The sequence below is a fragment of the Dendrobates tinctorius genome, unplaced genomic scaffold (genome assembly GCF_039654945.1).
Source record: "Dendrobates tinctorius isolate UK_male_01 unplaced genomic scaffold, ASM3965494v1 ptg000108l, whole genome shotgun sequence".
Taxonomy (NCBI): Eukaryota; Metazoa; Chordata; class Amphibia; order Anura; family Dendrobatidae; genus Dendrobates; species Dendrobates tinctorius.
Genome location: NW_027361776.1, coordinates 3,079,389 through 3,104,255, shown reverse-complemented (window position 1 = coordinate 3,104,255; position 24,867 = coordinate 3,079,389). Strand labels below are relative to the sequence as shown.

The 24,867-nt window shown below is 43.5% G+C and overlaps 1 protein-coding gene across 2 annotated transcripts in view; it reads right to left on the bottom strand.

Annotated features, from left to right (window-relative positions):
* The window catches only part of RARS1 (arginyl-tRNA synthetase 1), a 679,371-nt gene that overhangs the window by 27,764 nt on the left and 626,740 nt on the right, over positions 1-24,867 (bottom strand). Inside the window, exon 14 of one of the 2 annotated variants that reach the window (XM_073589464.1) lies at positions 1,593-1,648. The exons of the other annotated variant lie outside the window; for it this stretch is intronic. Within the exon in view, the coding sequence (XP_073445565.1) occupies positions 1,593-1,648 (56 nt within the window). The remainder of the gene's footprint in view (positions 1-1,592; positions 1,649-24,867) is intronic. 2 annotated transcript variants of the gene reach the window in all.

The following is a 24,867-nucleotide window of genomic DNA, read 5'->3' as shown; positions in this document are numbered from 1 at the left end:
TGTGCAAATTGTAGCCTCAGTTTCCTGTTCTTAGCTGAGAGGAGTGGTACCCAGTGTGGTCTTCTGCTGCTGTAGCCCATCTACCTCTAATTTTTAAATAAGCCCTGTGAGTGAGCTGGATCCACTTCTATTTTTTCCTATTGCCTTGGAAGCTGTGCAGCAGTGAGGAAGCCCTGCTCCTTCTGGTGCCTGGAATTACATCTCAGGGGTGAGCTGAAATTTTCTCATTTTTTTACTTCGAATTTCGAATTATTAAATTTTGTATTTATTTTCAGAAAATGAGAAATGGTCAAAATAACAAATAAATGCAGTGCTTGCAAACCACAAATAATGGTAAGAAAGCAAGTTCATAATCATTTAGAAACAATACTAATGTTGTAATTCAGGAAGAGTTCAGAAATAAATATTTTGTGGCATAATCACAACTTTCATGCATCTTGGCAGTCTTTCACACTGCTTTTGGGTGACCTTATGCCACTCCTGGTACAAAAATATAAGCAGCTCTTCTTTGTTTGATGGCATGTGACTATCCATCTTCCTCTTGATTAAATTCCAGATGTTTTAAATGGGGTTCAGTTCTGAAGATTGTGCTGGCCATTTCAGGGATTTGATGTGGTGGTCCTTCATCCACACATTGATTGACCTAGCTGTGTTGCATGGCGCATTGTCCTGCTGCAAAAGCCAGTCCTCAGAGTTGGGGAACATTGCCTGAGCAGAAGGAATCAACTGTTCTTCCAGGATAACCTTGTATGCGGCTTGATTCATACGTCCTTCGCAAAGATTGTTGGGCAAAGCTGAAAATTAGACTCATCACAGAAGATTACCTTACTCCAGTCCTCTATGGTCCAATCCTTATGGTCTTTGGCAAACTTCAGCTTGGCTCTCCTTGGCTTCTCACTGATGAAAGGCTTTTTTTCTAGCTTTACATGACTTGAGCCCTGCCTCTAGGAGCATGGTATAAACTTGCCATGCACTTCACCTCAGCTGCCATTTGCCAGTCCTTTTGTAGGTCACTTTATGTCATCCTGCAGTTGCTGAGTGACATTCGAATAAGATGACGGTCATCCCGATCAGTGGAGAGTCGTTTTCTCCCTCTGTCGGTCTGTAGCTTTGTTGTCCCCAATGTCTGCTGCTTGACCTTGTTGTAATGGACTACCGTCTTAGAAATTTTAAGGATGGAGGCAGCGTCATGCTCACCGTATACCTCTGCTAGGAAAGCCATAATTGAGCCCTTCTTTTCCTCACTCAAGACTTTTCTTTTCAACTTCTTTGGCATGGTTAAAAGTTATTTTTTCATTCCTATTACTTTTGGGATATTAATAGCACTTGTTTTGCCATCCAGCTTGTCCTCTTGCGAGATCATAGTGAACACCACAGCAGGGTTTTTATTCTTTCCTTCGTTAAATAAGATTTGGTTCAGATGATCACATAATCAAAAGCACATTAAGTAGAATTAGGTGTACTCTAGTTGGAATTCAACTAACACTGGAATGGAATGGCTGTCAGACATGTAGAGAAGCTGATTTTTATAAAACCATGCAGTGATCTCTTAATTTTTGTCAGAGTTGTATATATAATAGAATTAGACTTACCGGTAATTTGGTTTCTAGAAACCTTCCACGACAGCATAGGAGGTTGTCTCCACGCCCTAATGGGGGACAGGAAGTACGAGAGGTTAAAAGGTCCCACTCACCTCCCTCTCACCAGTGACTTATAACTGATTACCATAGCACCGGTTACCTTAAGATTCTCAGAATTTTGTCCAAGAATGCAGGGAGGGAAATAGTGGTGTCGTGGAAGATTTTTAGAAACCGAATTACCGGTAAATCTAATTCTATTTTCTCTAGCAACCTTCCATGACAGCATAGGAGGCATAACAACCTATACTGCACTAGGGGGGGGACAACGGCCTGAAGAACTTTTCGGCCAAAGACTAGATCCCTGTTGGACACAAGGTCCAACCTGTAGTGTTTAGTGAAAGTATGTAAGGAGGACCATGTTGCTGCCTTACAAATCTGCTCCGAAGATGCGCCTGCCCTCTCAGCCCATGAATTAGAGGTAGATCGTGTTGAATGCGCTTTGATCCCCGTAGGGGGAGCGATGTTCTGCGCCAGGTAAACTTCGGAGATGGCTTTCTTAATCCAATTGGCAATGGTGTTTTTTGCTACCTTCTTTCCCTTGTTTGGACCAGAAGTATGGATAAATAGGTTGTGATCAATTCTATAGGGTTTGGTACACTCCCTATAGTACAGAATTATGCGTCTCACGTCCAGCGTATGAAACACCCTTTCCTTAGGGTTCGCTGGGTTTTGACAAAACGAGGGAAGAATGATTTCCTGCGATCTATGGAAATCAGACACAACCTTTGGTAGGAACGATGGATCAAGGGAAAGAACTATGGAATCGTCCCTAATGGTTAGGTAGGGATCCCTGATTGAGAAAGCTTGGAGCTCTCCTATTCGCCTTGCCGAGGTTATCGCTATAAGGAAGGCCACTTTACAGGAGAGCAGCTGAGAAGTACAGGATGGCAGGGGCTCAAAGGGTGATTGAGTGAGTCCCGTAAGTACCACATTCAAGTCCCAAGGTGGAATGGCGACTAGCCTTTTTGGATGTAGTCTAGTGGCTGATGTGATGAATCTTTTTATCCACCTGTGGTCGGCCAAGTCACAGTCGAACATGGAACTTAATGCTGATATCTGAACTTTAAGCGTGCTGGGTTTTAGACCTAGCTCAAGCCCCCTCTGTAGGAAATCCAGGATACGGGAAATGTTAGGGTTTTCTGGGTCAGGCAAATCTGGCAGACACCATGAGGAAAACTTTTTCCATATTTTGTTATAGATAACAATGGTGATCGGTTTCTGAGATTTCTGGAGGGTTTTTATTACTGCTTCTGATAGCCCCCTGGCCCTCAGGATCTGGGTCTCAGTAACCAGGCCGCTAACTTAATTCCCCGGAGGTTTGGGTGATGTAGAGGGCCCTGCAAGAGGTCGTCTTCCAGGGGTAGGTGGAATGGCCCGTCTACCTGTAGCTCCATAATTAGAGAGTACCAGCTCCTCTTTGGCCATAGAGGGGCTACTAGAATGGTTTGGGTCCGATCCTCCCGGATTCTCCTCAGGGTTGCGGCAAGGATTGGAACTGGCGGGAATGCATACGCCAGATGAAATCTCCACCTGTGGGCGAAGGCATCTACCCAAACGGATCTGTCTCTGGGGTTCAGGGAGAAGTAGTTTCTCACGCGGGCATTTTCTCTTGAGGCCAGTAGATCCACTTCTGGAAGACCCCACCTGTTGACCAGCCTCTGAAAGACTCTTTGGTTTAGGCTCCACTCTCCAGGCTGGATGCATTTTCTGCTCAAGAAATCTGCTTGAAGATTGGAGGTATCCTTTAGGTGGACTGCCGTTAGAGAACGGAGGTGTCTTTCGGCCCAGCAAAATATTCGACCAGAAAGGCCCTCTAGGCTGCTGGATCTCGTGCCGCCTTGGTGCCTGAGATGGGCCACTGTTGCTACATTGTCCGAATAGACTCTGATATGATGGCCCTGGACTAGGTGTCTTGCTGCCAGAAGAGCTTCCTCCACGGCCTTCAGCTCGCTGAAGTTTGAGGATTTTGCACTCATTTTCTGGCTCCACAACCCCTGGAATGGTTGTTGGGACACCACAGCTCCCCAGCCTTTTTTGCTGGCATCTGATGTTACCGTGACCAGGGGAATCTGGGACCAGTTGATTCCCTTGTACAGATTCTTGCGGTCCATCCACCATACTAGTGAAGCTTTCATCTTTCCTGGGGTCTGGACTCTTTTGTTCAAGCAGATATGATCCCCGTTGCAGCTCCCCAAGATGTGGGACTGGAGTATTCTGAAGTGGGCCTGTGCCCAAGGCACTGACTGGATGCAGGAGGTCATTGACCCTAGTATAGACATGGCTGACCTGAGGGTTGGGGACTTTTGTTCCCTGAAAGCTGAGATCCTTGATATTATGGACCTCTGATGTTCCTCTGGGCGGAAGGTCATTTGTTGTCTTGAATCTAGGAGGACTCCTAAGAATTTTATCTCCTGGGAGGGCTGGATCTGTGACTTTTTTATATTTGGGATCCACCCCAATGATTGAAGAATACTCAGGGTTTGAGTCACCTGGCTTTCCAGGATCTGGTAGAAGGCTCCTATTAAAAGCAGGTCGTCCAGGTAGGGCACAATGCATATGCCCTGCCCTCTGATGTGGGACACAGCTTCTGCCATAACCTTGGAAAATACTCGAGGGGCAGAGGATATGCCAAAGGGAAATGTTGTACTGATAGTGCCTGACTTCTGTACACTGGCGGATCGCAAACCTCAGATACCTCCTGTGAGAAGGATGTATGGGGATGTGAAAATAGACATCCTTTAAGTCTATGGTTGCCATGAAGTGAGACGGCCCTATCAGAGGAATGGCGGTCTTCACCGACTCCATCTTGAATCTGTGATATACGATGTGTCGGTTGAGGCCCTTCAGATTTATTATTATTCTTGCCTCTCCTATGGGTTTTCTCACTAGGAACAGTCTGGAATAATGCCCTCTTCCCCGTTCCTCCACAGGGAACGGAGAGATAGCGTTTGATTGGAGCAGGAGCTGGATGCAAGTTTTTAGTGCTGCTGACTCCCGAGGTGGTAGGGAGATAACTCTTATACCCCACGGGGGGAAGGATTCGAGCTCTAGCAGCAGGCCCTCCCTGATCACGCTGAGGACCCAGGGGCTGTTGGAAATAATCTGCCAAGAGTGAATAAACCTCGAAAGCCTTCCCCCCACCGGGGTCGAGTCATTGTTTTTCTTGTGGCTGTTGCTGCTGCTACAGCTGGGGGACCAGGATGTTCCTGCCTCTCCCCTTAGCATAACTCTATCTTCCCGTCTTTCCCTTGCCTATCGGCTGGGATGGCTGATTCTGGGGGGCTCGAAAAAGCCACTTTTTTGTGGTCCTCTGCTCAGGAAGCACCTTCTTATCTGTGGCCTTTTCAAAAATTTCATCTAAGGCCGGGCCAAAGACATGTTCACCCTTGAAGGGTAAGGAGCAGAGTTTAACCTTGGAAGTCACGTCCCCGCTCCACGTTTTAAGCCAAAGGGCCCATCTTGCAGAATTGGACTGGACCATGGCTCTGGCAGAGGTGCGGATCATCTCCATTGATGCATCGGCCAAGAAGCCTGTAGCTCTCTGTAGTATGGGAAGGTTAAGGAGGTCACCTCTTGAGGTTCCCCGGGAAATATGACTCTCTAGTTCCTCTATCCATTGGAAGAGAGACCTAGAGACACATGTGGACGCTATTCCTGATTTTAGGGAAATGGCAGAAGTTTCCCAGGCTTTTCTTAGGAGGCTTTCTGCCTTACGGTCCATCGGGTCTCTAAGCTGGGACACGTCATCAAATGGAAGGACCGTCTTTTTCACCACTCTCGCCACCTGGACATCAACCTTCGGGATGTCCCAATTAAACTCCTCTCCTTCCAGAGGGAATCTATGCCTGAGCAGCGCTTCTCTGGGTACTCCCATTCCTGAGAGTTCATGTCTACTATGCTCTTATGAACTGGGAAACCTGTCTGTCTGGGTCCCTCAAATCCTCCGAACATGCGGTCCTGTGCTGACTGAGTAACTGGTTCGTCCTCTAGGCCCATGGTGGCCCGCACAGCAAGGACCAGCTCCTCCACATATTCCGCAGAAAGGAGGTATCTCCTAGTTTCGGCTGATTTGGAAGTTCCCGGTTGTTCCCAACTCTCGGAGCCTGAATTATATGACCTCTCTGATTCGGATTCAGAGTCCTCTATTTGTATTTTCCGTTTTTTGGGGGATGGGGAGCCTACAATCGGAGGAGGAGGAGGTGGTGGGGGAGACAGGGCAGCCAGAGAGATCTGGACCTGATGAGTAACCAGGCTGCGGATTTCGTCAATTAGTGACGGGTGCTCAGCCATGACCACCCTGTCCGTGCAAGCCTGACACAGTTTTTTCACCCAATTTGAGGGAAGTTTTGCACTGCATATGGCACATTTGGCTGACTTGCTGGTGGTATTGGTGCTTTTGTGGGCAGACTTTTCTCCCTATAAAAAAGGGGGAGAAGCATTTTGAGGACCTCTATCCCAGGACCACACCACTAGGACCCACCCCAGGTAACACTCACTGTGGCTGGGGCAGCGCTGGGCTCTGCAGACGCAGGGCAGGAAGAACCGTCCATGCTGACAGGGGATTTCGCCTTACCTGTCGGCGTCTTCCGGCGGGTTAATAAGGGGTTATCTACGCCCCCTCAGCACAGTTTTTCATTTTTCCCCCTCCTCCTCCCTGGGTCCTGGAGCAGGCACATCGGGTGCTGGCGAGCTCTACGCGCCGGCAGCTGAATGGGGTCTGCCATGATAGGAAGTCGTCAGACATACCCCGGAAGTGACCGCACATGATGTCACTTCCGGGTCACCGCACAGGGCGCAGCAGGAGGAGAGACCGGAGAGCTGCGGGAGGCCTCCGGTCGGGGATCACTGGCCCGCTTTACTCCCCCTGGGAGAGCGCGGGAGGGCCAGGAACGGTCCCGAATTCTAAGAAGACGGGAGCAGTCTGGAGGAGGGGAGGCAGCGCCACCGACCACCACTGCCCGGCTTAGGATACCAGGTACGCTGCAGCAGCCGGCCACACAGCATACCGAACCTCTCCATGCCCCATGGGGGACAGGAAAGACACTGGGGAGAGGGAGGTGGGTGGGACCTTTTAACCTCTCGTACTTCCTGTCCCCCATTAGGGCGTGGAGACAACCTCCTATGCTGTCGTGGAAGGTTGCTAGAGAAATGTGTTTTCACGAATATTTCCTTTGAAAATAATGTGTAAATGACAGAGAATTGCTGTATGTAAAAGGGCATGTTAAAAACGCATTGCAATTGGATAGCAACCGCACTGCATTCTGATGTAAATAGGATGCTAGGTATGAAAAATCAGATTGTACTTGCATAAAAAATGCATAAAAAAAGGACTCTTCTACATCAAAATTGGACTGATTTTAAAATAGCTAGTGTGTCTCCAGCCTTACACTGACAAAACACCTTTAAAAACCATTCTCCTGGCATAACCTAATAGGCCAATGTAGCTGAATGACCAGAGGGTCATTATTTGACCTCCAACCATCGGAAACCCGTAATCACGTCGCAGGGATGCCGACCTGATCCTAAACAACTAAATTAACATCTAGTTCAGAGGTTTTATTTATTGGTGGAGATTTTCATTGGTTGGTATGGTTTATTACTATGTTTAGCTTCTCGAGCTCTGTATAAAAAGTAGATTTTTTTTTTACTGTTAGGTGCGCTGCAGGAATTCATGCAAAGTGGAATGAAAAAAATGTTGCTTTAGCCCCAATTTTTTCACTTTTAGAAGGAATAGTATGACAAAATGGACCCCAAAATTTGTTATCTAGTTTCTTCTGAGCACGGAAAAGCCCAATATATGATCACAATCCTCTATCTGGACAAACGACAGGGATCCTAAAGGAAGGAGCACCATTTGAATCTTGACACAAATTTGGCTGAAATAGATTGTGGATACCATGTTGCATTAGTAAAGCCCCTATGGTGCCTAAACAGCAGAAACCCTCAAAAAGTGACACCACTTAGAAAGTACACCCCACAAGGCTTTTATACAGAGGTATAGTAAGCATTTTGAAATCAGCAGTATTACATAGAATTTGAGAACATTAGAATGTCATGTTGAAAAAGCAACATTTTCGTGAAAAAAATGAAAATTATCACATCAATGTTTTCACTTTTCCAAGAGAAAACCAGAAAAACTGGACCCAACAGTTTGGTACCCATTTGGACACATGGAAGGGCTTGGAAGGGAAGAAGCGACATTTGGAAAGTAAATTTGTCTGGAATAGATTTCACACAGTCTCATGTGCAAATCCCTTGATGTATCAAAAAAGCAGAAACCCCCCCAAGTGACCCTTGTTTGGAAACTAGACCTCAAAAGGAATTCATCTAGTGCTGGACTGTACATTTTTAATCTACAAAACTTTATAACAGTTAGATTTGAAAGCAAAAAAGTAAACAATTTCAACTAAAATACTATTTTGGCACTAAGTTTATAATTTCCACGAGAAAATGGACACCATAATTTTTAATGCAATTTTTACAGAATGTGGAAGCACCCCATAAATAGCTAAACACTAATGTTTGAGCACAAGGAAGGGAACTGATAGGAAGGAGTACTACTTGGCTTTCAGAATGCAGATTCCATTTCAACAGATGCCAGACTACGGAGACCCGTTTTGGCGTAGGCAGTGCACTCCTCCCTCCCGCTAGACTCTCCAATAAAACGAAAACAGGCCAGGGATGGGTTGAACAGGTCGGTTACAGTTTATTAAATTACACAACGCTGGGAGGGGCAAATTACGTTCTGCAACTGGCTCAGTAGCCACAGGCCCAGTCTGTAATAGAAATGCGAGCTGGCCAATGAGGGTTACGAACCCTTGCCCCTCCCGGCATTTCCGCTGTGACTTAAAACAAAAACAATAAAAGGAATATATATTTTTTTTTAAAAAAGGAAAACGTTTGAACAGGCAACACCAAAACGACAACATATATACATAAGGGAGGGAGGGTGGGACAACACCTACCAGGGGTCAGCCGAGGACAAAGAGGAAGCATTGACCCCTGGTACCTGGATTTAACCCCTGTGGGTGTGGCTGGCTGCCCCTTCCTCTTTTCCCCATTGGTCATTCGGGGGTCCCATTAGAGCATCACCTGGGGGGCAATAGTGGGAGCGGGGAATTCAGGCACCGTAATCTGACACTCTAGCTAAATCTATGGGGGCTACGCAGTCAGAGGCACGTTCCTTAGTCAGTGCCGTGCCTGCCAGAACAGCAGAGACCCCCACAAGTGACCCCATAATGGAAAGTTCACCACTTGAGGAATTCGTCTGGGGGTGTAGAGAGTATTTTGAACCTACAAGTGCCTCTAAGAATTTTAGAACATTGGGAAGAGAAAATATAAAATTTTAGTCTTTAAAAATGTAACTTTTTTGTTTGCTGCAAATGGGCCAAAATGCTATGGAATCCTTATGCAAGCTAATTAAATGACAATCCTGAAGTGCTGTGTCAGTAAATTTTGGTGAGTATTTGCAGTGCGATTTTTTTCTGCAGCATGTCAATTCTTTTTGCTTTTCTGCAGCGTTTTTCACCCATTGACTTCAACTGAGTCAGTCAAAACCGCAGCAAAATTGCAGGTGTAAAAAAGGTTTGCTGAGTGCTTGTTTTGTGCTTTACTCAGCGCTGAGATCTCATCTCCTGAGATTTTGGTGCCAAGATCTCCATGTGCGCATGCGCCGCCACCAGCAGCCATTTTCCCCGCAGTCCACACCGCATAGGAAACCATCTAACTGTGGGGGCTCTGGGCTTTCACAAGATGTCAGCAGAGCCCCCGCAGTTATTGAATGGGTTAATGCGGAAATCGGAATGAGAAAAAAAATCGCAGCATGCTGCGATTTGTTGTGTATCTCGGAGGAGACTCACCAATGCAAGTCAATGGGTGCAAGAAAAAAAAATTGCACAGAACTCGCACCATGCAAGTGCTATCCAAATTTTATGCACCAGTGTCCTTTGAAAAGACGGCAATTCATGTGCGGTAAAAGCACACTGACAGGTTAGAAAAGGATATAGAATAGCTATATACACATAGAATACATAATGTCTTTATATTGCAGATAGCGATAGATAGAAGAATAGCCGGTAATTCATTTGCTGGCTTCTGTAACATCACTGCAGGTGCCAGCAGGATAGGAGAGAGGGATTACACATACAGTAAATCCATATAGAATAGGTCGATATATAGATTTCAGTGACAATTACAATTAGTATAGTGCGTGTGCAAAACACTGGACATGAATTTAATAAAAGATTCTTTTACGGAAAAAAATGGTGTGGGGATCCCCCTATAATTAATTGCCAGCAATTGCTATGCAGACAACTGAGGACTGATGTTTATAGCCTAGGAAGGGTCCTTGGATCTCTAAGATGCTCCAATTCTGCATATAGCTTTGCTCATCCCACTGCCATGTAGCGGTGGCATATTGTTAACCCATAGTTGGGGGGTTGATGTCACCTTTCAGGTGATGTCACCATTCAGGTGGGCATCGCAGTTCATGCTCAGTGTATTCACAGCTGATCACCGTGAGAATTTCTCACAGTGATTTGCTATCAAGACACTCAGCTTGAAATGCTGTGACCTCATCACTGGCATTTTTCCTACGGTCCAGAGGTCATCGCAGTTCAGGCTGTGAGGGAGCGCAGACTCTGTGACGTCACCACTAGTCACTGAGGCTGCGCTGGCAGCATCTCCTCATTCACCAGTGTTTTTCAGCTGGGACGGTCGTATATTAGTACCATTCAGGTTGAAAAATGTATATCACCCAGATATGGATTACATTACGGCATGGACACAACGACGGACAGGTATGGTATATTGTTGCTTTTTTTATTTTTATTACAGGAGAACGAGGGCTTCGCATAGATTAGGTGAGGTTGTAAGTATGGTTTAATTAAGAATAATAACCGAGTCTGTGTTTTTATTTCAATTAAAAAATTTTTTATTGGGTGTCTATGTTTTCTTTACAATTTGACTACGGGTTTAGTAATAGGGGCGTCTTATTGATGTCTCTCCATTACTAACCTCGAGTCTTGATGGCAACTGAAAGGTGACATCACCTGAAAGGTGACATCAACCACCCAACTATTGCCCCATATGCCACCACTACAGGGCAGTGGGAAGAAACAAGAAAAACACAGTAAAACAAACATATAAAACTACTCTGCTGTAAAAAACTAACAGTAAACAGCAAGTGCTATTAAAAAGATAAAACGGTATTTGGTTGATACGTGCTTTGCAAAAAATGTATACTAAGCCTCTCTACCAAACGTCAAGGTAACCCCATCTGAGCAGTCCCTAACTGATGTATTTAAAAACCTGATCATGTGTATTTATTATTATTTATTTATATAGCACCATTGGTTCCATGGTGCTGTACATTTGAGTGTATAGTACCTATATGAGCAGAATCCAGACAGGTAATGTCCAACGTGGACACGCTGTAGAAGACGGCTTTTATGTGCATTGCCCACAAGGGAGGGGTGGAAACCTTCCTAATCTTGCAAAAACAAGAAACCAATTGAATACAAACACATGGACCATGCACACAGTGAACAAGTCTGTAGGACAGTGTTCACACCACCAGAAGACTGAAACACAGAAAAACAAACGTATAAAAATACTCTGCTGTAAAAAAGTAACAGTAAACAGCAAGTGCTGGTAAAAAGATAAAACAGGATATTTGGTTGATAAATTTTTTGCAAAAAATGTATATTAGGCTACTTTCACACTTGCTTTTTTTTGCAGCGCGTTTTTCCCGCAAAAAAACACATTGAAAAAACGCATACAAATGCTGCGTTTTTTTCAAGCATTTTTATGAGCATGCATGAAAAAACGCAGCATTTTTATGTGTTTGTATGCGTTTTTAGTGCGTTTTTACCGCGTTTGCGTTTTTTTCCAACATTAGGTGCCCCCTCACACTAACCCAAACCATGACTTTACTAACCCTAACCCTGACCCTAACCCTTAACCAAACCATACCCTGACCCTAACCCTGACCCTAACCCTTAACCAAACCATACTAACCCTAAACCTTAACCAAACCCTACTAACCCTAACCCAAACCCTAACCCCCCATAACTAACCCTAGCTCTAACCCAAACCCCTAAATTCCATTGTTTAACTAATGGTAAAAAAAAAAACGCATGCGCAAAAAAACGCATACATAAGCATGCCAATGCATAGACTTATAATGGGTGTCTTGCTGTAAAAAAACGCATTGCGCGCGCATGCGTTTTTTTGAGGCAAGTCGGACGCCCAAAAAATGCAACAGCATGCATTTTGTGCACCCGAGCGCATACCGCAAAAAAACGCATGCACGGTAAAACGCATACAAACGCATGTGTATGCGCACATAAGCGCATCCCATGCAAACTATAGGGAAAAAAAACGCATGCGTTTTTTAGCGCTAAAATCAAGCGCAAAAAAACGCAAGTGTGAAACCAGCCTTAAGCCTCTCTACCAAACGTCAAGGTAACCCCATCAGAGCAGTCCATAACTGATGTATTTAAAAACCTGATCATGTGTATAGTACCTATATGAGTAGGAACCAGACAAGTAATGTCTGATGTTAACACACTGTAGAAGAAGGCATATCTAAAGAAGAATATAATGCTGTCTGCAGAACCTGCAGGGCACAAATCAGATTATCTAAAGCTGAAAATGAACTGAGGCTTGCAAGAGATGTCAAAAGCAATAATAAAGGATTTTGGGGATATGTCAAAAGTAAAAGAAAAGTCAAAGATGCTATAGGATTTTTACAGGATGAAAATGATGAAATGGTAAGACAGGATGTTGAGAAGGCTGAACTTTTAAATTCCTATTTTGCATCTGTTTTCTCTCAGAAAGGAAATGTAACATCAACTGTTATTCACTGTCCTATTAAGGGAATAGAAGAATCCAGGATATCTATAAACAGAAAGATAGTGAGGAAACACTTAGCTAGCCTAAATGAATTCAAGTCTCCAGGTCCAGATGAATTACACCCCAGAGTACTGAAGGAGATAGCAGAAGAAATTTTTGAACCCCTCTCTATAATCTTTGAAAATTCTTGGAGAACAGGAGAAGTGCCAGAAGACTGGAGAAGAGCAAATGTTGTTCCTATCTTCAAAAAGGGGAAGAAGGTGGACCCAGGTAACTATAGGCCGGTGAGTCTGACTTCTATACCAGGAAAGATCTTTGAACAAATTATTAAACAACATGTATGTCAATACCTGGATAAGAATGAAGTGATTAAACAGAGTCAGCATGGGTTTGTAACTAATAAGTCATGTCAGACTAACTTAATTTCCTTCTATGACGGTATCACTGATTGGGTGGATCAAGGAAATGCTGTAGATATAGTATATCTTGACTTCAGCAAAGCATTTGACAAAGTCTCTCATACAATCCTTATTGAAAAAATGATTAAGTATGGAATGGACAAGGCAACTGTTAGGTGGATTCATAACTGGCTTAGTGATCGGACCCAAAGAGTGGTCGTAAATGGCTGCACATCCAGTTGGAAGAATGTCTCAAGTGGGGTACCACAGGGCTCTGTCCTGGGCCCTGTATTGTTCAACATCTTTATCAACGATTTAGATGAAGGAATTGAGGGTAAACTGATTAAATTTGCTGATGACACAAAGCTAGGAGGGATAGCTAATACTAGAGAAGAGAGAGAGGATTCAAAAAGATTTAAATAAACTGGAGAAGTGGGCAGCAACTAACAGAATGGTTTTTAACAGGGAGAAATGCAAAGTACTACATCTGGGCAATAAAAATGGAAAAAACATATATAGAATGGGAGGAATAGGGCTAAGTGACAGCACATGTGAAAAAGACTTGGGTATACTAATAGATCACAGACTGAATATGAGTCAACAGTGTGATGCAGCAGCAAAAAAGGCAAATGCAATTCTAGGATGTATTAACAGAAGCATACAGTCTAGATCACGTGAAGTCATTATTTCCCTCTACTCCTCTTTGGTCAGACCTCATCTGGAATATTGTGTCCAGTTTTGGGCACCACATTTTAAAAAAGACATCAACAAACTGGAGCAAGTTCAGAAAAGAGCGACCAGAATGGTGACCGGTCTGCAAACCCTGTCTCATGAGGAAAGGTTGCAGGATTTGGGAATGTTTAGTTTGCAAAAGAGAAGACTGAGAGGAGACTTAATAGCTGTCTACAAATATCTAAAGGGCTGTCACATTGTAGAAGGATCAACTTTATTCTCATTTGCACAAGGAAAGACTAGAAGCAATGGGATGAAACTGAATGGGAGGAGACACAGATTAGATATTAGAAAAAACTTTTTGACAGTTAGAGTGATCAATGAGTGGAACAGGCTGCCACGAGAAGTGGTGAGTTCTCCTTCAATGGAAGTCTTCAAACAGAGGCTGGACAGACATCTGACTGGGATGATTTAGCGAATCCTGCTTTGAGCAGGGGGTTGGACCAGATGGCCCAGGAGGTCCCTTCCAACTCTACGATTCTATGATGCTATGTGCATGGCCCACAAGGGAGGGGTGGAACCTCCCTAATCTTGTAGGGAGGGCAGTGGGATGAGCAAGGTTATGTGCAAGAATTGGCACATCTTAGATATACGCCTTTTCTGGGGCGGTTGAGAGCTTTTTAGCTGGGGGAGGCAGTATCTATGGCCCCTTCCTAGGCTATAAACATCAGCTCTCAGCATAGCCATTTCTGGCTATTAACCCCTTCATGACCGAAGCTTTTTTCAGTTTTACGTTTTCATTTTTCGCTCCCCTTCTTTCCAGAGCCATATCTTTTTAATTTTTCCGGCAATATGGCCATGTGGGGGCTTATTTTTAGTGGGACGAGTTGTACTTTTGACCAACATCATTGGTTTTAGCATGTTATTTACTTGTAAACGGGAAAAAATTGCAAGTGCGGTGAAATTGCAAAAAAGTGCAATCCCACACTTGTTTTCTGTTTCGCTTTTTTGCTAGGTTCACTAAATTCTAAAACTGACCTGCCATTATGATTCTCCAGGTCATTACGAGTTCATAGACACCAAATATGTCTAGGTTCTTTTTTATCTAAGTGGTGTGCTAGAACACACCGGGAACGCCTTTGCTGGGGGTCAAAGGCCACGTGGGTTTAGCATGAAACTCAGGTGCACAGCCAGAATCTGGACTTAACTGACACTGGATCAGGTTTATTTAAGGTGAAAGCCAAAACATACAGGAAATTTAACATAAAACAAATCCTTGCCTGTCCTGCACTAACTAAACAAGGTCCGAACTAACTATCAACTGGAGGGCTTCTCCCGTCCAGCCCAACCACAGATATAGTGAGCACTGCTTTTACTCACAAGTGTCTCTCACACAGACATGCTCTCTGTGTTCCCCAAGCTGAGCTACTAACACACCACCTGGCGTCCTTTTATATCCACCTCCCATTAATTAATCATCAGGTGAGGTACTGACCAGACTAGGCCACATACGAAAGGTATTTGGGCGAGATATACCTGCCCTCATCCACGATTCCCCCATGCTTCCCATAGTGGTAATAAAAAAAATTCCAAAGTTTGCTTTAAAAAAAAAATTGTGGAATTTTCCGAGACCCGTAGCGTCTCAATTTTTCATGATCTCGGGTTGGGTGAGGCCTTATTTTTTGCGTGTCGAGTTGACATTTTTAATGATACCACTTTTGTGCAGATACGTTTTTTTGATTGCCCATTATTGCATTTTAATTTAATTCTGACCTTTTGACTTTTTTCTTCACTACGCCGTTTAGCGATTCTGAATGCCGCGATACCAAATATGTGTTTGTTTTTTTATTGTTTTATTATGAATGGGGCAGAAGGGGGGTGATTTAAACTTTTATTTTTTTCTCTTATTTTCAGAACTATTTTTTTTTTTTTTTACTTTTGGCATGCTTCAATAGCCTACATGGGAGGCTAGAAGCTGCCATAGCTTGATCGGTTCTGCTACATAGAGGCGATGCTCAGATCGCCTCTATGCAGCAGAATTACTGCACTGCTTTGAGCGCCGACCACAGGGTGGCGCTCATTGCAATCCGGCATCAACAACCATAGAGGTCTCAAGGAGACCTCTGGTTGTTATGCCGACGAAACGATGACCCCCCGATCATGTGACGGGGTCAGCGGTGCACGTATTTCTGGCCCGAGGGTCGGTAGCACATGTTGAATGCCGCTGTCAGAGTTTGACAGCAGCATTTAACTAGTTAATAAGCGCAAGTGGATCGCGATTTCACCCGCAGGCACATGTCAGCTGTTCAAAACAGTGACATGTCCCGGCTTTGATGCGGGTTTACCGCCGGAGCCCACATCAAAGCGGAGGTGCTGCCATAGGACGTACTATCCTGTCCGATGGCAGAAAGGGGTTAATTATAGGGGGACCCCACACCATTTTTTTCCGTAAAATAATCTTTTATTAATTAAGTACATGTCCAATATTTTGCACACACACTATACTAATTGTATTTGTAACTGAAATCTATATATCGACCTATTCTATATGGATTTACTGTATGTAATCCATCTCTCTTATCCTGTCGGTTCCAGCAATGATTTTACAGAAGCCGGCAAATTAATTATCGGCTACTCTCATATATATCTCTCTCTGCAATATATATATATTTATATACACACATCTATTCTATGTGTATATATCTATTCTAACCTGTCACTCTGTGATTATACTGTGCATGGCAGATGATTTGCCGGCTTTTAGTCTATCTGTATATTGATCTAATATATCTAATATATAAAGCTCAAAGTGTGTATGAATGTATGTATTTGTGTATGCATGTGTGTATGTCCAGGATAGGCATCCGCACCGTCGCAGCTACAGCCACATCTGGACCCCGAGAGCCCCCTAAGCTATGTTGTGAGGCGAAATTTTAACCCCGTGCGTTCCAATTCACCAAACAATTTTGCCCCTGTCTACATACTGGGGAAAAAGTGTGTGCGCGTCAAGCCCCGCCCCTCATTATGATGTAATAATGCCCCTATCTACATACTGGGGAAACAGTGTGTGCGTATCAAGCCCCGCCCCTCATTATGATGTCACAATGGTTGCCATGGCGACGCTGATGTCATCATAGGTTGCAAGCCCTGCCGCTCATTATGATGTCATAATGGTTGACTATAGGATGGAGGATGTGTGATGGGTATATGGGCACTGGACTATGCGATGGAGGATATGTATGACGGGTATATGGGCACGGGACTATGGGATGGCGGATATGTATGACGGGTATATGGGCACTGGACTCTGAGATGAAGGATGTGTGATGGGTATATGGGCACTCGACTATGGGATGGAGGATATGTATGATGGGTATATGGGCACAGGAATATGGGATGGAGGATATGTATGATGAGTATATGGGCACTCGACTATGGGATGGAGGATATGTATGATTGGTATATGGGCACGGGACTATGGGATGGAGGATATGTATGATGGGTATATGGGCACGGGACTATGGGATGGAGGATGTATGATGGGTATATGGGCATGGGACTATGGGATGGAGGATGTGTGATGGGTATATGGGCACTGGACTATGAGATGAAGGATGTGTGATGGGTATATGGGCACTGGACTATGGGATGGAGGATATGTATGACGGGTATATGGGCACGGGACTATGGGATGGCGGATATGTATCATGGATATATGGGCACGGGACTATGGGACGGAGAAGATGTATGATGGGTATATGGGCATGGGACTATGAGATGAAGGATGTGTGATGGGTATATGGGCACTCGACTATGGGATGGCGAGTATGTATGATGGGTATATGGGCATGGAACTATGGGATGGAGAATTTGTATGATGGGTATATGGGCAAGGAACTATGGGATGGAGGATGTGTGATGGGTATATGGGCCCTCGACTATGGGATGGAGGATATGTATGATGGGTATATGGGCACGGGCCTATGGGATGGTGGATATGTATGATGGGTATATGGGCACGGGACTATGGGATGGATTATAATTTGCTATAACTAACCACAGTTAGTTACTATGCCCGGGCAGCGCCGGGCTCTTCAGCTAGTACTGTATATATCTCTGTGTTTTTAAGAATATTTCGTTTTAAAACGATGTGTAAAAGACAGAACTGCTGTATGTAAAAGCTCATGTTAAAATTGCATTGCATACGGATTGCATATACATGTCATACGCATGACACTCGTCTGTTTTTTTCGGTCCGGAAATCGGACTGTTTTTTTTTTCTCGCATATGGGTATGATCCTTTATTCTGAGAGCTGTAGCTTTATTTTTTTGTCGAATAGAGTTGCATGAGGGCCTATTTTTTGAGTTACAAGTTGGAGATTTTTTTGTTGCCTTTTCATTCAGATTTTTAAGACACAAAATGAACATAAACCAGCAACTCAGTTATTATTTTTATATTTTTTTTGCGCAGTTCACTGTGCGGTAATAGTGACAAGAATTATTTATTTTTTGGGTAAGTACGATTATGATTATACCAAATCTATTTAATTTTTACGCTTTGCTTCTTTTACACACTAAACAATATTTTATAAATATTAATTTGTTTTTCCATCATCATATTCTGGGGGCATGTAACTATTTTTTTGGTGAATGTGCCATATTATGGCTGGGCGGTTTGATCTTTGAACTTTTTGATCAACTTTTTTTTTAATCTCTTTTACCGTATATACTCGTGTATAAGCCGTGATTTTCAGCCCATTTTTTGGGGGCTGAAAGTCCCCCTCTCGGCTTATATGCAAGTCATAGGCCGGGAGGGGGAGCGGGGGTGTCTCTGCAGCCCCCCTGCTTGTTCCATGCTCTCGGCGCCCCTGCTCTTTCTGCTTTCAGTGGTCACGTAGTACCGCTCACTAAACTCATGAATATGCGCATATACATGAGTGTAATGAGCGGTACCATGTGACCGCTGAAAGCAAGAAGAGCAGCGCGGCACCAAGAACATGGAACAAGCAGGGGGAATGCAGAGACCTGCACCAGGAGGGGGTGAGTATGACAGGGGAGCCATATTTACCTGTCCCTTGTTCCACTGCTGCGCGTCGCTCTGCTGTCTTGCTTCCTCTGCAGTGACATTCAGGTCAGAGGGCGCGATGACGTAATTAGTATGCGCCCTCTGCCTGAACAGTCACCGCAGAGCCGGCAACGCTGGTGAGCAGTGGCAGCGACGAGGTGAGTATACAGTTGCATTATAAGATGCCACTCACTGTGCAGTATTATACTGATGTCTCAATTAATTTTACTTTTATAGGTATCTATTTTTATTTTTGAAATTTACCATTTACCATATGGGGCCACTCACTGTGCAGTATTATAAGGGGCCACTCACTGCGCAGCATTATACGGGGCCACTCATTGCGCAGCATTATAAGGGGCCACTCACTGTGCAGCATTATAAGGGGCCAATCACTGTGCAGCATTATAAGGGGCCACTCACTGTGCAGCATTATACTGATGTCTCAATTAATTTTACTTTTATTGGCATCTATTTTAATTTTTGAAATTTACCAGTAGCTTCGGCATACGTGAGTCAATACGTTTTCCCAGTTTTTGGTGACAAAATTAGGGGGGTCGGCTTATACACGGGTCGGCCTATACACAAGTATATAATTATACAGTATATTAAATTGTGTGTTAATATGATGAAAACGTGCAATTTCTGGCTTGTTTATAGTACAGAATAAAAAAATGACAGTTTTTAAAGTTTGTGTTGAGGATGCGGAAATACCAATTATGTGCACTTTTATTTGTTGTTTATTTTTGTTGTAACGCAAAGGCTGTGTTTTTAGTCATTTTTGTGCAGGTTTTTTTCTTTTTTTTATGCACTTTTCCACTTGTTCCAACTATGGGACATGAATATTTGATCTCTGGTCTCATGCATGGCAGTACTCCTGTACTGCAGTGCATGAGACCTATTAGTGTTCCACTGTGTCATTATCATTATTCTCAATTCTGAGATGAAATCTGCTTTTAGTGAAGTCAGACTTTTCCATTGCCGAGATAGGAGATGGCAGCTGCTACTAATAAGATTCTATGTAAAGAAAAAACTCCAAAAAAACATTCTTAATTCATAACTAAGTACAGATATAGTGCCTCATAAAGTCTCAATCGATAGAGACGACTCTCATTTATACTGTAAAAACAAGAGAAAAACAGAGTCCAGATCCATCTAAAAAATGCAAATTTTATTATAGGTAAACAGGCACATAACAGAAAAACAAAACAATTTTGTTAAAATAACTTGGTCAGTAAGTTTGTAACCCGAAACCAATAGAAAGAAAAAACCAGCAACCAAACGGTTAATGTTAACTCCCTGAGGACCACTGCAGAAATAGTTTTGGTGTGCAAAATGAGCTGTGCTGAGTTATCTATGCTTAAGGATGATCAGTCCTGTTGTATATTGTATTGCACTATGCCCTAGTAATATCAATCAATGGTGCTATGGTGGAGGGTGCAGCCCATATCAGCCCAGAGTTCAATTGCATACACAGTTGCCCATAAATTAATTGTATCAGCTGAGGTAGCAGACTCCACCTCAGCACCACTGCTGTGTGATCATGAAAACAAGTGCTGAACAGTCAGAGCAGAGAAACCACTGAGTGCACTAATTGCACATTTATTACACAAGGTCCATCAGAGAGAAAGAAAGGAGTATCTATGTAAACATACCCATCATGTCCTGGTAAGGATAAGGTGCTGGCTCGTATACCCCAAGATTAATAAGATTCTATGTAGACTGACTGGAAAAGGGAGAAGATACGGGCAGTGCTTCTCCCTCCTCTCCCTACTAGCTGTGATAAAGTGTATCACAGCAACTGCCATCTCCCATCTTCGCAATGGGAAAGTGTATCTTCACTAAAAACAGATTTCATCTCAGAATTTAGAATTTTGACAATAACTGATCAATTTTGACAGAGAAAGAAGCATATTTCTCTAATAAGATGTACAGTGTGGGTACAAAAGATTCCTTTAAACTTTTCACTCTGTTTCATTGCGCCATTTGGTAAATTCAAAACAGATCATTTTTTCTCATTAACCCCTTCGCGACACAGCATGTTTTCACCTTTCTGACCCGGCCAATTTTTACAATTCTGACCACTGTCCCTTTATGAGGTAATAACTGAACATGGACAAAACAGAATTCATCATCTTTCTCCAATCTCACTCTACCCCTCCACCAGACCTATCCATCAATGTCAATGGCTGCTCTCTTTCCCCAGTCCCGTACGCTCGGTGCCTTGGGGTGATCCTCGACTCTGCGCTCTCTTTCAAACCACATATCCAAGCCCTCGCCTCCTCTTGCCGCCTCAAACTCAAAAATATTTCCCGGATCCGCTCATTCCTCAACCACGAAACCACAAAAACACTAGTGCATGCTCTTATCTCCCGCCTTGACTACTGCAACCTCCTGCACTCTGGCCTCCCCACTAGCACTCTGGCACCACTCCAGTCCATCCTACACTCTGCTGCCTGACTAATTCACCTGTCTCCCAGCTATTCCCCAGCCTCCCCCCTATGCCAGGCCCTTCACTGGCTTCCTATTGCCCAGAGGCTCCAATTCAAAACCCTAACCATGACAAACAAAGCCAATTCTTTATTTTCCTAAGGGAAAAAGGATAAATTGGACCCCAAAAGTTTATGTGCAATTTGTCCTGAGTATGCTGATACCCCATGGAGGGTTAACCACTGTTTGGGCGCATGGCCTAGCTCAGAAGGGAAGGAGCGCCGTTTGACTTTTCTATGCAAAATTGGCTGGAATTGAGATCAGATGTGATGTCACGTTTGGAGAGCCCCTAATGTGCCTAATCAGTTGAAACCCCCCATTCTAACTCCAACCCTAACCCCAACACACCCCTAACCCTGATTCCAACTCTAACTTTAACCCCAACCCTAATGGGAAAATGGAAATACATTTTTTTATTTTATTATTTTTCCTTAACTAAGTGGGTGATAAAAGGGGGTTTGATTTACTATTTATATGGGAGGTCTTGTTTTTTGCGGGACGAGTTGATGTTCTTATTGGTACCATTTTCGGACACATGACATTTTTTTATCGCTTTTTATTCCGATTTTTGGGATGCAGAATGAACAAAAACGAGTAATTCATGAATTTCTTTTAGGAGTGGGGTTTATACCATTCCACTTGTGGTAAAATTGATAAAGCAGTTTTATTCTTTGGGTCAGTACCATTACAGCGATACCTCATTTGTCTTTTTTATATGTTTTGGCGCTTTTATACAATAAAAACTATTCTATAGAAAAAATAATTATTTTTGCATCGCTTTATTCTGACAGCTATAACTTTTACATTTTTCCGGTGATGGAGCTATATGGTGGCTTGTTTTTTTTGCAGGATAAAATGACGTTTTCAGCGGTACCACCTTTATTTATATCCCTCTTTATTGATCGCGTGTTATTCCACTTCTTGTTCGGCGGTATGATGATAAAGCATTGATTTTTTTGTCTTTTTTTAATGGTGTTCATCACTAAAGGGGTTAACTAGTGGGACAATTTTATAGGTCGGGTCGTTACGGATGCGATGATACAAAATATGTGTACTTTTGTTTTTTTAATTTACATAAATTTATTGGTAAAATATTTACTCATTTATTTTGTTTATTTGGGGATTTTTAAAATATTTTTACACATTATAATTTTTTTTAAAACTTTATTACATTGTCCCAGTATGGGACATTACAATATATAGTCAAATCGCTGATCTGACACTTTGCATAGCACAGTGTCAGATAAGAAATCTGACAGGTAGTGTAGGAGGCTTACTGGCGCCTGCTATAAGCAGGCGCTGAAAGCCACCCCACTGAAGGACCCCGCAGCAATCTCCCCTCACGATGTTCTGGTGGGAACACGCAGGTAGCGGCATCAGAGGGGTTAAATGCCCACGATCGGTGCTAGCGCCAATCGTGGGAGTTGCTGCGGAGTGTCAGCTGTCACAGCTAACACCCGATCACCGTGGCGCACAGCGTGAGGCCGCGGTGATCGTGCCACCGTACTAGTACTGCAGCGGGCAGATATGCGGTTCCCACAGAGCAGTACTAGTACGGCGAAGGTCAGAAAACGGTTAATGTACACTCTGCACCCCGTCTTGGCTAAAAAAAATATATAGAAATTTTTGCAAATTTATTAAAAAAGAAAAACTGAAGACTTTAGTCTAAGAGAGGATTGGCATTAGCTTAGGAACTGGAAAATTGAGTTGGCTAATTTATGCGCTAAGCATTCTCAATTTTTCATATTTCTAATGCAGTAATGCAATTCAATTTTCATATTCCATATTTGCATGCTATGGAGCTACAGAGTGCTGCCTTTTTTGCTTGAGTGTATATGAGTTGGTGACTCTAAGTAAGCACCTGTTCACACTTAGTTTATGCTTGGATGTGACGGTGAGTATTTTGAAATTTGTATTCATTAGCCTTCTGAATGAGCACTCGGCCTCTTAAGGTACTGTCACACTTAGCGATCCCGACCAGCGATATGACCCGGTCAGGATCGCTGGTGCATCGCTAAGTGGTCGCTAGTGAGCTGCCAAACAGGCAGATCTCACCAGCGACATAGCAGCAACCGGCGGTCGCTACTTACCTGTCAGACGAGGCGATCCTGACGTCCTCCCGCCCGCGTCCACGCATCGCTCGTCGGTGCCACAGGAAGCCCAGCAGGAAGCTGACGTCGAGAAACGGCCCAGGCCGTTCTCGCGCGATCAGTGATAATCAGCGGGGGAGCCAGTCGGAGGTAAGTATCACACATAGCGATATCGCTAGCAAAATCGCTGCTACGTCACAAAACCAGTGACTTATAGCGATATTGCTAGCGATATCACTTAGTGTGACAGGCCCTTTAGCCTCAGGCGTTTTTAATCACAGCAGGGCCACTACCCCTTCACAGAGATATAGATTTCATTCTAAGAGAGGATTCCCATTAGGTTCCCATACAGGTGAAGACTTTAGTCTAAGAGAGGATTGGCATTAGGTTAGGTCCTGGAAAATGAGAATCGCTTTAACGTGGCTTCCAGTTACACATGAATTGGCCAATTTATGGGCTAAGCATTCTCAATTTTTCATATTTCTAATGCAGTAATGCAATTCAATTTTCATATTTGCATGCTATGGTGCTACAGAGTGCTGCTTTTTTGCTTGATTGCAGAGTATACCACTTCTTTGCCTTAAAAAACTCATGAGTTGCTTTCGCAGTATGTTTTGGGTCAGTGTCCATCTGTACTGTGGTGCGTCATCCAATCAACCTTGCTGCTTATGGTTGAATATGAGCAGAAAGTATAGTCCTGTACACTTCAGAATTCATCCAGCTGCTTCTGTCTTCAGCCACATCATCAACACTAGTGACCCAGTACCATTGGAGGCCATGCATGCCATCACACTGCCTCCATCATGTTTTACAATGGATGTTGTGTGCTTTCAATTATGCGCCATTCTAAGAAATCTAAATACTTTCTTCTTCCCATTATCCTGGTACAGACTGATTTTCATTTACTCTGTCCATAGAATGCTTTTCCAGAACTGGGAAGGCTGATTAATGGTTTTCACCTTGTGGTGAACTGATGAACCCTATGTATTTGTTCTCATGAAGTCTTGTCTTGATGGTAGACTTACTTATTGAAACGCCAACTTCCTGAAGAGTGTTCTTCACTTGGATGGATGTTGTGGAAGGGTTTTTCGTCACCATGGAAAAGATTCTGTAATCACCCACAACTGTTGTCTTCCATAAATATCCAGGCTTTTTAAGTTTCCATGCTCACCAGTGCACTCTTTAGGCTGTGTGCACACGTAAGCGTTTTTTAAGCGTTTTACTGGCAAAAACGCTAAAAAAAGCGCTTACAAGAAGCATCCCATTCATTTTAATGAATTCTACATTTTTTGTGCATATTTATGCGAAAAAAAATGCAGCATGCTCATTAATTTTGAGGAAAAATCTGCATTTCTAACTATATTCTATGAGACTGGGGATGCTCCGGAAAAAAACGTGCAAAAAACGTGAGGAAAAAAACGCGCATTTCCTGGGAAGGAGTCTGGTTTTTAGTCAGGAATTTTGTGCATACGTGGGTACATAGCCTTATTTTGCAGAATTTAGCAAACTATTGATTTGGGCACTCCTAATATTTGAGCTATTTCTTTGCTGGATTTCATCTTTTTTCGCAGCCTAATGGTGGTCTTTTTCTCTGCCATTAAGAGAGCCTTTGACCGCATGTTGTGGTTTCTCAACAACAGTTTCCAAACACAAAAGCC